Source organism: Callionymus lyra, chromosome 13 (genome assembly GCF_982586985.1).
Source record: "Callionymus lyra chromosome 13, fCalLyr1.hap1.1, whole genome shotgun sequence".
In the NCBI taxonomy this organism is placed as follows: domain Eukaryota; kingdom Metazoa; phylum Chordata; class Actinopteri; order Syngnathiformes; family Callionymidae; genus Callionymus; species Callionymus lyra.
Genome location: NC_141830.1, coordinates 13,276,151 through 13,288,847, shown reverse-complemented (window position 1 = coordinate 13,288,847; position 12,697 = coordinate 13,276,151). Strand labels below are relative to the sequence as shown.

The following is a 12,697-nucleotide window of genomic DNA, read 5'->3' as shown; positions in this document are numbered from 1 at the left end:
CATGCTGGAACACCTGCCTCAGTCTTCATCACCCTCCACAGGTTGAGCGTGATACGACCGATGAAGTTGATCTCCGTCATGGTGTCGGATCCGTACTCGTCCCTCTCTGATGCGAAGCGGTTCTCTCTGGAGTCACCTGAGGACACACACGGAGCAGACGCACCATCAGAGCGAGGGCGGGAGACGCCGCCGGCTTTTCATTCACGTGGTCTTCTCACACAACATGAATACAAAAACAGACACTGATGCTGGAACGCTCGGGTGGAAGAAGAAAACCTGTTCCGTCTCTTGACCTGGATTATCTTTGAGAAACAGAACTCAGGTCCTGCAGTTTAAACAGTAACATTCAGAATTTAATCTGTATTAGTTTAAATGATGAATACTTATTTAAAGTATTTCTTGGACTATAAGGCTCACCAGATTATAATGAGCATTAAGGGCAGTGTGGCTTTGTAGTAATTCTCCATTGAAAGGAGCCTCAGGGAGTAATACTACAGAACTTCTAGGAGTACTATTACAGAGCCTTGAGGAGTAATATTACAGAGCCTTAGGGAGTAACACTACGAAGCCTTGATGAGTAATACTATAGAGCCTCTGTGAGTAATTCTACAGAGCCGTTGTAAGAAATACTACAGAGCTGTTGTAAGGAATACTACAGTGCTGTTGTGAGAAATACTACAGAGCTGTTGTGAGAAATACTACAGAGCTGTTGTGAGAAACACTACAGAGCCGTAGGGAGTAATACTACAGAGCCTCGAGGAGTAATACTACAGAGCCGTAGGGAGTAATAGTACAAAGCCTCTGGGAGTAATACTTTGGAGCCGTTGTGAGAAATACTACGGAGCCTTTAAGGTAATACTATAGATCCGCGGGAAATAATAATACAATTTATCTGGGAGTAATACTGCGCAGCCTCTGGTAGTAATACTACGGAGCCTCGGGGAGAAATACTACAAAGCCTCTGGGAGTAATACTAAGAAGCCTCTGGTAGTAATACTTCATAGCTGCAGGGAGAAATACTACGAAGCCTCTTGGAGTAATAGTTTTAGCATTGGCAATATAGTTAAATGCAATGACAGAATATCAGTAAAATGCACCACAGAGAGTGACGACTCTAGGGCTAGAAGGGATTTGTGAAGCATCTTTAAAGCTCCTCATACCTGGGACTCGTGAAAGCTGCTGACAGAGGTCGACACCCAGGACTTTAGAGCGCTGGAGGAGGTAACCCCACGAGTGCATCTGGATCTCGTACCCAAAAAGAATATCCGGATCGAACCTTCAAACGGAGAAACACAGGTGATGACAAGAATAACAGACGTGACTTGTAGGGCGTGTGCTGCTCAGACCTTCTCATCAGCGCCACCAGCTCCTCAAACATCTTCTTCTCATCAGCTGCATAAGTCACCTGCAATCCCGAGACGCCCGATCTGACCAGCAGCGGACTTTTCCCTCTGTCACCTTGAAAGAGAAATCATGTCATCCAGCAGCCATAAATCCAAACTGCACCACTCTTGACCAGCGTACGGAGCAGACCTTCATCACTGCTCTGGTGCTGTTCGTCCACCACGATCGCTCCAGTCAGCTGACAAGCGTCCACGTTTGGCAAAGGAGCATCCGAGCTGAGGCAGTAGAATAAGGCACATATGGGGTCGAACTCGGGGTCGGGTTCCAGGTCACGTCTGGTTCTTGCATGAAGCTCCATACCCATGAGCGTAAGATGCTGGACCTGAAGGACAGACAACAGCAACATGGAGTTTGTCTTATCGTATAGATGTAGATACTTCATGCATCTATGGTGGACAACATAGTTACACCTCATCTCAAAAATCACATAACATAAGGTTGAAAGTGAGAAAATTATCAAACAGGTCTTCAGATTTCTTGAAAAAGAACCAGACTTGTCCTGTCTTAAGAAAAAAAACCTGACCTCAAATATGATTGACAGCTCACCTCGTGCAGAGCTTTAGCCTCCTGCAGGTTCTGCATGCTGATTTTGAAGCCGTAAGAGTTGGCAATGCTGGGACCTTCTATCTGAGAGTTCTCTTTCTTTGGGACATGTGAAGCAAACTGATTCTGTGCAAAAGCATAAAGAGAATGAGAAACACTTTCATGTTAACATCAGATTTAGGGCAGAAACTAGTAGTTTATACGAGGTAAGCACTCAGACCTTCATCTGTGTGGTCAGTAACGTTCTCCTCAGCGGCTCTGCTTGACTTCTCCTCCTCCTCTGCTGGAGTCTCTGAGAAACTTGGTCATCTACCAACCAATAAAAGAGGTTAACCTTGAGAGTCCCCGACTGAACAACATGCCTGTACTCACCCTGAGATATTGGGGTGCTGCACACTGGCTCCAGATCTTCCTTTCTTCTTTGCTGCCTCGTTATAAACGGAGTGCTGTGAAGAGGGTCCGGGCTTATCGCCTCTTCCTTCTTTTTGCAAGCTTGAAGAAAATTCGGACTTAGATGTTCCCCATTAGGGGAGTTTTGGGGCGACGATGGAGAGTCCTCGCATCTATTTGGGCTGAGCATCGCTGCTGCTGATGCGTCACTCATAGTAGACTGTTGCCAGGTAGGGAGTTCGGGAGACTCTGGAGAGGGATCGCCTTCCTTCTGCTCCAGGTCGTCCTTCTCCAGCACTGGGCTGACGGCGCTGGATGTTCTCAGAGGGTCTACCATGTTCAGGCGAGGTATGACCAAGGAAAGGCTGCGTCTCTTTCTCCGCTGATCTCTGGCGCTTACGAGACGGTCATTCTTCACAGCAGAGTCAAAACCCTCCTCGACCACGTCTCTCTTCAGAAGTTCTCCTCTGCTTTTGCTGGTTAAGATCTCGTACTGCTTCTTGGCCTCCAACCACAGAAGTATCCGGTCTCTGCTGGGTGGATTTTTGCACGGCAGGAGGATGACTTTCTTGTCGTTGAGTGAGGAGGGGTCATGCTTTGCCTCCTGCTCGCAGGCCTCAGAGATCTCTGCTCTCACGGACGTTGGTGCAGATGTAATGGCCGGGTGGGTCATCGCGGCGAAGGCCGTCTTCCACAAATGCAGGCCATCTAAAGAGAGCTCTCCAGTAAACTCCGGTAGCTCCTTCACCAGCTTTGTTTTAACAGTTAGCTTCCTGCCTCCCACCTCCCTGAAGGAAACATGAAGGAAAAATATCAAAATCATATTAAACTTTAAAAAAAAAAGAAAGACTAACAACTTAAAATAAACACTTAATATTGAGTGTTCCCTCGCCATATTACGGTTCTCCTTCAGCTGTATTGTGGATCCTTTTTTTTTTTGCACACAGAACTACATATTTAATTACATTATAGCAAAATGCAACCAGAAACAATACATTTCCTTGTCTTTGTTTATACTTATAAAACTAAGTCATATATTTAAACAGCAGTTAAACTCGACGCATCAAAGAACTTAATGCCGCACCCACTTTACTTATGGTGCCAATAAAACAACTCCTTTGCTACACACTGCTCTATGAAGTCACAGCTGATTGACTGGTACAATGCTGAATTTAAATTCTACATCCATGCTGCTATGTCAAAAGTGTTTGATTTGTTGGCTGGGCGGCAAAGCATTATGAGTGCTCTTAAGGTAATTGTTACCGAGTTGGTTGTTTAGAGTGATGGCAACTCGTATGCAATTTTTGATCCTTCATGTTCAAATAGATGTTGCTAAATAAATATTAATTTAAACAAGTGAAAAATGAGATGGTGATAAGAGTTGTGACTGTTTGTCCAGAAGCTCATTCTTGGCCACAGACACTTGTTGAAACTTCAATTAATTGGTAGATCCAGATGGTAGTTTGAATCACCACCAAGATGAAACTGGTTCTTGTCCCATCATTAAATATTTACACTCAGGTTTTAATTGATGATTCAATAACTATAATTTCTTTGGTTTTGATTAAACAAAAACTGTAGCTGACAAGACATTTGTCAACATCCTCTTATAACTTGTATTTTGATTAATCAAAGTGATTCACTTCAACTAGTTCATCTTATATGCTCACATTGGCTTCCCAGGTGCATCGGATGGGTCACTGCAGAATGGCTCCTGGAAGGTCGTCTCGGATATCTCCAGGTCCAAGAGAGAGTTGAGGATCTCCTCCCTGCTTGGAGGCGACATGAGTGGCTTGAGAACGTGGATGCCACATCCTGGTCCTCTCAGTAGCTGGCTGGTCCTCACCTGAGACAGGGAACTGATAGACCGAGGAGAGCTGCTTGGAGTGGTGGACGTGAGAGCATCGATGCCTTCCAGAATGTCGCCCGTTGGCGAGCCTTCGTGGCTCACGTAAGACACGGAGCTGAGCGGTAAGGGCAGGACAGGATCGAAGACTGAGAAGAGTAGCTCTTTCCCTTCACAGTGAAAGTCCTGAAAGGGGCTGAGACTCTTACCGAAGGAGCAGCCCCAATCTCTGTTTTTGAATCGATCAGAATCCAGGAACGTCAGGTTGTTTGGTTTGGAATCTACATTGTCGGGTCGGTCGTAGAGATCAGGGCTGACCGTTTCTTTCGGAGGCTCCTCTCGTCCACCATGATTCTTGAGTTCCTGAGTTGGTAAACCTTCCTGGTTGATGTCGCTGAGAAACTTAACGGGCAAATTCTTATCCGTCAACACAAACTGATTGCTGGCGTACGAGCTGGAGAACTCGGTCTGATCGATATCATTGATATCAAAGGAATAGTTGTGCTGGTTGTCCGGGGACAGACTGTCTTCAATGAAATTACAATCATCAAGGTCTGGGTCTGAATGGAAGCGGAGACAATCATCCGACAAGTTGGGATCCTGTTGGACACTCTGACCTGGCTTGGCACTGCTCACATTGTTCTTACGGCTTCTGGGCTTTTTCTCCTTCGGCGTGGAAGGTTTGGGTGCTCTGGGCCTGCGCGGTGTCGCTGACGCAGGTTTTCGAGATTTAAGGGGTTTCACAGCTAAGAGTTTGGCCGCCTGAGCTACAGCAACAGATGGACCATCTGCTTTTTGAGAAAGGTTTTTCTGCCTTTTCTCTAGAAGCTTCTTCAGGACCTCCAAACTACATGGGGGGTCGGACAACCTGGCGATCTCACCGTTCTTTGGAGAGTCAGCTACACTTCTTTTAGAGTCATCGGCAAGCTGGCTAGATAAATGAGGAGTCGCTTGGCTAGGCTCTGCAGAGGTCTCTTGCTTTAGAGGAACAGTTTGGCAACCTTTCTGATTCAACTGCACTGGAGGGGATGGGGTACGGTTCACCTCCATGATGGAGGTTTCAAGGTCTTCGTGCTTTGGTTCCGAGGCCTGAGCTACTGGTGAATCTTGCAAAAGGTTTTTATTAGGACTGCTACTGCTATCTGAGCTGAGAGGCTGCTGAAAGGGGAAGAATTCTTCTGACGAAGGCAACCCATCTTCTGGAAAAAGAAGCACTGATGTGTCCTTATCCAATGTATTGCCTTCTTCTTTCTTTTTGCGATACTTTTTCGTTTTCGTGCCATTGTTGGTTTCTGTATTCACCTTTTTCCTTCTCTGCCTTGGAATAGCAACTTTCTTTAGCACTGGTGTCGTTTCCACTGGAGGCTTGTGAGCATGCTTTCTTTCTTTTCCTTTCTTTGTAAAATTGTTTGATTTCGATGTTTTACTTCTTGATCCTTTGGCCTTTAGGTTTTGATGCGACGCACCTAGACATGGGTCGCTCAGGGGATTTATTAGTTGTTCCGAGCTCTCAGGGGGGTCACTAGGAGACCAACAGCGTGGGGGAGTGGAGTCTATGGGGCTCAGTGATCTGTCCGATAGATAACCCAGCTCAACCAGAACATCAGAGTATTCTGTTTCATGGTCTTCAGCCAGGTCACAGTAACACGCTCGAGGTGGAGGGAGGGAGGGTCTTTTGGAACCTCTGCCACAACCCCTAACCATTCCGGTACCCTCCAAGTTGGGACCTTGAGGTTTGGAAGAGGTATATTTCTTGAAATTAAGCTTGGCTCTTCTTTTAGTGTATTTTCTGGGCTTTGGCTCTTGAACGGGAGACTCGGGCGTACTGGAGTCACGCACCTTGGGCCAAAAATCTTTAAGAGGGGCCATCTTGTTGTAGTGTTGCATTTTCTCTTCTGTAAGCGATACTCGTTTCTCGGCTGCGTTTATCTTCGCCATCCTCACCAACATATTTTTCTGCCCTTTAAACCGGTTTATAATGATATACTTTATGATAATAGGCGGTTCCTTCTTTCGCTTTTTCTGAAATTTCTGTTCCTGTGAATTGAGAGGGTTTCTATCTTTTCTTTCACCAGTTGAGTTTTTTGAATGGGTGGCATCCGATTCCTCGTCCTCCTCGCCATGCCGGATCCTTTTCCGCTTGGTCCTCAAGGTGTATTTGCTACCTGGGAGTGTTGAGGGCTTTGCACATGAGGATACACTTTCTGTAGTTTCTTCCGTTTTGTCTTCAGCTCCGCTGGAGCTGATCTCTGGCGGATCTGGAGACGGGTTTGTCTGGATGTCTACAGGTGTGGCTTCACTTTTTGGCTCAAAATCTGCAAGGGGCATTTCTTGGACTGTGTCATCTGTAATTGTGACAGGCTCGCGCTCTTGTTTGATCTCAGAAGACATTTCAGTATCAACCGACGATGGCGATGTGGCTGGTGTGAAGCTGGTGCTGTCCATTTGGTCTACAGGGTCGTCTTCTAACGCAGTCTTTCTCGGGCCTACCATGCCCAACCTTTTTTTGCATTTCAACTTGGACCTGCGCAGCTGCGGCTGCTCCAGCTTTGGACAAGTTTCCAAAGGCTTTTTACAACTCGTTTTTTTCCGACTGAGGCAGTTGGAGAGGATCACGCTGGGGAAAAACTTGTAGTGTGCTTCCTGTTGGGCTACAATAGTTCGCTCAGTCTTGTTTTCCTGATAGTCTTCGTACCTGATTTTGAGTTCACCAACATCTTCCTCCTCGCTTCCCTCACCCATTTTCTCCTTCTGAGGGTCAAGAAAGACGTCCTCCTCTATGGCTGCAGGGGCTGAGGAAATGTTCCTCATGATGGGACTTTTGCTGGCTTTTTGGCTGAGCTCCATCTCCGCTGAACAGTTCCTCAACTCAGAGTAACAGAGAGAAAAAGTCCTGTGGTTCTGCAGGATGGACAAACAATTGGTTTCTACATTCTTCACGCTGCCATACTTCTTCCGGTTTTTGGTGACAAAACTGTTATTAAAGGAGAAACTTTGAATGTCGGCATCACCTAAGGCAATAGAAGCCTTCTTGTCGTAGGTGAAAAGTGGTTGAATATCCTCCGTGTCTCTGCAGATGGGCGATGCTTCCGGGTGGCTGGAAATCTCGCAAGGGATTGGGTGTTTGACCGGAGGAATGTAAGGAATTTCTTTATTCACTTTGAAACCTGTTGAACATTCGCTGCTGCCGTCCTGACTGCTTTTCGACTGAAAGTGCTTGTCCAGAGGCTGTTCCGTGTCTTTCCTAGGATCTGGGTGCTTGCACTCCAGAAGGATCTTTGCCGAGGACGAGGGCTCCAGGTGGACTGTGTCTCCAGGGAACGGATTTCTTTTCATGATGATCTTTTCCGTTAAAATGAGAGAAGACTGAGTTCTTGAGCCACTGTCGGTCAGAGATGAATCTAGAGACAAGAAAAGAAAGAAGTCACATTTAACGCAAATGAGAATGAATATAAAGATTTGGTCAACACAAGGGCGAGTATTGGCAGGAATATCACCTCAAGGACAATATCACAGTATTGAGAGATATAACTTTATTCTTCTAATTGAAAATAGACATTATATTGACGATTTATTTATCCGATATATTGGTGTATCTTCCTTTTTTTTATGCCTCCAGTCAACACTGGTCAATTTGAGCTTTCAATTGAATGAACCTGGATTTGAACCACCACTATAAATCTTAAAACCAACATAAATAACATAAATAATGATATACAAGTAAATCACAACTACACAGAAATTAAATATCTGCCCTAATTTAAGATGAAGACACGTATCTGGCCAAATAGAGCTACATTTAGTGACATCCTCAGTCCAGCAAAGTTAGTTCTAGTCAAAAAATGTGATTAAGTTTATAACAGTTGTACTTAAACTTAAACTAATGTCAACCCGTCCGAAATCTTGGCGAACGAAAGGTTAAGAAAGCGGAGTCCATTACGACATAATGATGGCTTCACTCCTCCTCCATCCAGCTGTAATCACACCATGCTTTGTTTATACAACAAGTCCCTCTGGAATTGATGACACGCGGTAGCAAACCCTAATGCTTCACCGATCACAGCAGAGTGGGTGTGGTTATGGTAAATTAAGGTTTTATCTGCAGAAAAACTCAACATTTTCAGTGGGCGGAGCTTACAAACATTATGTCAATAAATAAAAGTTATACTGATAAGTACAATAGAGTCCAAGATCTATTTAAGACATACTTAAATTAACACATTAGTTGACATCTACACTGGTCTTGTGGCTTTGGAAGAATAAATCGTGAACTTGGTAAGTAGATGAAACTACAGAAAGGTGAAACTGAAAGACTTCATTTAGATCCTGACGACCCATATCGTACTTTGGGCCACTCATTGTTGGAAATTGATTTTCAAGGCAGATGAAGTAGGTGGTATCAAGACTCAAGTGTCAGTCCCTCCTAGCACGGGATGACTCACCGCTGCTCTCGTCTGCAGCGCCGTCAAACTGAGGGATGGATAGATTAGCAAACAGTGAATTATTTCCGCTCCAGTCCATCTCTTCATCAGAGGAATCCTGCTGTTCGTCGCTGAAGCAGTCCGCAGCCTCCTTCACAGACTGCCTGCAGACGACAGGAGAGATGGTCACACGGAGCACGTCGTCACCGTCCACGGTTTATCACGTCACTTACCTTCTCGAGGAGCTCTCAGGGGCCTCCACGTCCCAGTGCTGTGACATCACAACACTCAGCTCCGCCTCCTCCTTGTCCAACTCTGGCCTCTCCTCCTCTTCATCGCTGTTGCACTGGTAGCTCCTGGCACTTGACTGAGACTGGGAGAGCTGCCCGAGAGGCCGTCTGCAAAAATCATCGTCCTGCAGGCCCACCAGCAAATCGATGATGGCCTGGTCTTGGCTTCCGTCTACACGAAAAACAAAACATTCAGGCTTGTACTTATCAATGAAACCTTCAACAACTTCAGGAGAGTGACAGCCAGCATCCAAAACATCCAGCTACATGTGGTTAAACATTTTCAATAGGCCCGACCCCAAGCTGTATTTTAGTACTTGAATACTTCACTTGAATATACTCATATATCAGTATAAATCATAAAAGAGCTAAAGACAAACAAGATACTATGATATAATCAGAATAAGAAACTTGAATTGCCGGTTTTATTAACACAACATGGGATTTTTGTGGAGTCTGTACAGAACAAAAGAATGAAATAAGATAACACACTAAATAAGCAATAGAAAAACAGAACCAAGCACCAAGGCAGCCATTCTGCAGACCCTTAATGGCACAAAAAAGTTTAATTAAAAGGATACATGATTTAAACTAACAATATAAAGCTCTGAGACAATTTATAGTTGATCTATTGAATATGTGAATGGAATTATTCTGGTATAGACGTATCTAGAAAAATTAAATATAAATATAATATAATAGAAATGATAATATAAATTTCTCATCTGTCAGAATGTTTTCAGTTTTAATGTATATTTCTACTTCTGAGCATAAATAAAATGAAAGATTAAAAACGTCAACTTTGTTATAACCTCTCATTGTTTTCCCATCAGAAGCCAGGTGAGCAGCAACTTACAGCTCAAACAAAGATGAACAGGATTCTAATATAGTCTCTAATAGTCTAATATGACCATGAGCTCCTCCTTACCCAACAGAGGCGAGTGGCTGGACGTCTGCGAGGGCTGCAAGAAGGTCTGACTGTTCTCCAGAAGACTCAAAATTGCCTCCTCATCAATAACGGCGTCTTCTTTTATTTTAGACGTCACAGAGCCTGGAGAAGAGAATCGCCACAGAGACACAGTTACCATCTGCACCATCTAGAGAAGACGTTTGCCATCAACAGAGTTCATGTGTCGACGCATTCGGTTACCAAGTGATTATTTTTAACCAGAGAGAAATTACCTGCTTGAGAGTCTTGGTGCGTCTCCACGGCAGAAGCAGGGGTGCACGGCAGCTCGTCCAGGAGCGAGAGGTTAGAATGTAGAGTCAGCTCGTCGGCCACATCCTCCTGCTCCTCCGCGTCGCCTCCTTCACCTGCAGATGAAGCCGGCGTCCTGAGAGTAGAACATGTTGCTGTTAATTTATGTGCCAAACTTTTTTTATTGCCATTATAATTCCACACAGCACAAGATCCCCCGCATGAAGAAATGTAAAATGTCCATTTCAGGGTACAGTGTTTGATTCTACAGAGAAATCACATTTGAATTCGAAGAGTACTGAAGTAAAAATATTTGAAATCAGTGCCATCAGAATATCAAATGGCTGAAATTAACATTTAACCCTTGTGTTGTCTCTGGGTCAAGGTGACCCAGAGGCTGAAAAACAAATGTGTTTGTGGTATCCCTTGTGTCATCTCTGGGTCAAGGTGACCCAGAAAAACAAAAAATGGTTTGTGGTATCCCTTGTGTTGTCTCTGGGTCAAGGTGAACGACCCACCAGGCTCCCATATAAATACACAAACAGTGATGGAGGTTGTTCACCTTGACCCAGAGACAACACAAGGGATACCACAAACACATTTGTTTTGGGAGAGAAGAGTTATTTGATTGGTTAATTTAATTGAAATGGGTTCTTTTATAAGAATTGAACTATTATTTTTTTTATAATTACATTTAATTTGTGGACTGAAAGGTTGCATTTGTTGTTTTTTGATACATTTTTTGAAAAATACCAACAACAACAAATATTGTTATTAATCTTTTTTATACATAAAATTATTGATGCTTAAATCAAATCATTCAAAATACTGATAGCACGGACATGTCCATTTCAGGAAACTGTTTTTTAAAGAAAACAACCTTATTATTACGCATTTTATTTTATATTGTGACAATATACAGGAAGCTCCAAATGCATGTACTAGAATAACCCAAGTTTGTTTTTGTGGTGTGTGTGTGGGTACAATTGCCGTGTGTGTGTGTCTGTGTGTGTGTGTGTGTGTGTGTGGGAGCGAAAATATGAATGGAAATGGGCAGAGAGCCAAGTGGGTTTTGCAAGCGTCCAGACCGCCCTCAGCTACGAGGTGCCCGCTGCGCTCTGACTCAAGCTGCTGCTCTGCATCGCCTAGCAACTTCTCACTTAGTGACTCTTAAATATTGAAATGAGACGCAGGCAGACAGTCGCCTCGAATGGAACCATTTTTTTAGCACATCGCCGAGAAACATTTGGAGAAAAAAAAAAAGCAAAAAAAAAGCCTGGTCTTGGCCATTACAATCCATGGAGGAATGAAATCCAAATCTAAAGAGCTGCTCTCAGAACTTCAAGTGAGAGCAAATCAAAAGTCAGAAAGTAATGGTTGGAGACGTTGATTGTGACTTTAATGCTGCCTTTGAAGTGGTAAAAAAAAATTGAAGTGAGGTTTTCCTGCAGCTTCATTGTCGCTCAGATTCCCGTCTGCTGGGACGCTGGATGCTCCGGAGAGTCAGAGGACACGTGCGACTGTCTGCTCGTCTCTTCATTAGTCGCTCATTAACGGCTGGAGCGGCGACGAGGGATGGAAGCTGCCAGACGTCGAGAGAATACTGCAGACATGAGCCACACCCCTGCTCTCACACCGACGTCGACTTTTAATATTCAGGACGTGATTATGCCACGGATAGGTGTTAATTAATAACAACTTTCACTCGCTGTAGCTTCATACTGTTGTAGAGAAAATAATTATAGCCGCAGTTTCTTTCATTTCTTCTCTTAGCACCTGGTACAACTAAAGGTTAGTACACATATTAAGGTAGGAAAAAAATGGTTATTAAATAGCTTTTATCTACACTTTTACATGTTTTATTTTCTGTCCGTTAGTCACACAATACACACAGGAGTTACTACATGATCAATAAACATGTTTTAACAAAATTAAAAATGTTTGCGTGACTATAAATATAAAAAGCAGTCAAAAAATTGTACCAAATTCATTTTTTTTAGGTTCAAGTTGTCAATAGATTCATAACAAAGACTGACGCTTTAAAATTTTGTTGAACTCCGACATGAAACCATCACATCTATCAAAATGGATTATTGTTCATCTAGAAATGTAGTTTTCTTGCAGTATCACAACTAAATACCTTTTTCTTTGTCATTCTATGGATCGAGCATGTATTGAAACTGACTAACAATGAGACGCGAGAGAATTCTTGCTGATAACTTACGATTAAACACAAACTAAGCTAATGTTAAACAGGCGCAGCTGTTGAGCTAAACCTGATAGATATTTATTTCCTTTTCCAAGTGTCAAAAGTTCTTGCCAGATTCCACAAAGGAACAGCGACTCAGTATGTGGGTTCATTAGTAAAGCCAACACGGCCGCAAGTTACTGCCTTCTCTCCCTTCACCCCCGTTCCTGTCTGATATGTGATGTTATGAATCGAAGCCATCTGGATGTGATGCAGAAGCACACGGCGCTCGTGCCAAATGTACTTATTTATAACAGGAAATACTTTCCACTGTACATGGAGGGAGTAGAACCGACGAGTGCGTCAACTCATTGACCTCAGTTTCCAAGTTTCAATTCTCACATGCAATAGAGTGAG

At 43.8% G+C, this 12,697-nt stretch overlaps 1 protein-coding gene across 1 annotated transcript in view; it reads right to left on the bottom strand.

Annotated features, from left to right (window-relative positions):
- rev3l (REV3 like, DNA directed polymerase zeta catalytic subunit) overlaps window positions 1-12,697 on the bottom strand; it is a 40,690-nt gene that overhangs the window by 10,330 nt on the left and 17,663 nt on the right. Inside the window, exons 9-20 of the mRNA XM_087806537.1 lie at window positions 10,077-10,228; window positions 9,823-9,945; window positions 8,838-9,066; window positions 8,626-8,768; window positions 4,008-7,584; window positions 2,320-3,125; window positions 2,168-2,256; window positions 1,951-2,073; window positions 1,534-1,726; window positions 1,347-1,458; window positions 1,161-1,276; window positions 18-136 (exon numbers count right to left, since the gene is read on the bottom strand). Of these exons, the coding sequence (XP_087662663.1) occupies window positions 18-136; window positions 1,161-1,276; window positions 1,347-1,458; window positions 1,534-1,726; window positions 1,951-2,073; window positions 2,168-2,256; window positions 2,320-3,125; window positions 4,008-7,584; window positions 8,626-8,768; window positions 8,838-9,066; window positions 9,823-9,945; window positions 10,077-10,228 (5,782 nt within the window). The remainder of the gene's footprint in view (window positions 1-17; window positions 137-1,160; window positions 1,277-1,346; window positions 1,459-1,533; window positions 1,727-1,950; window positions 2,074-2,167; window positions 2,257-2,319; window positions 3,126-4,007; window positions 7,585-8,625; window positions 8,769-8,837; window positions 9,067-9,822; window positions 9,946-10,076; window positions 10,229-12,697) is intronic.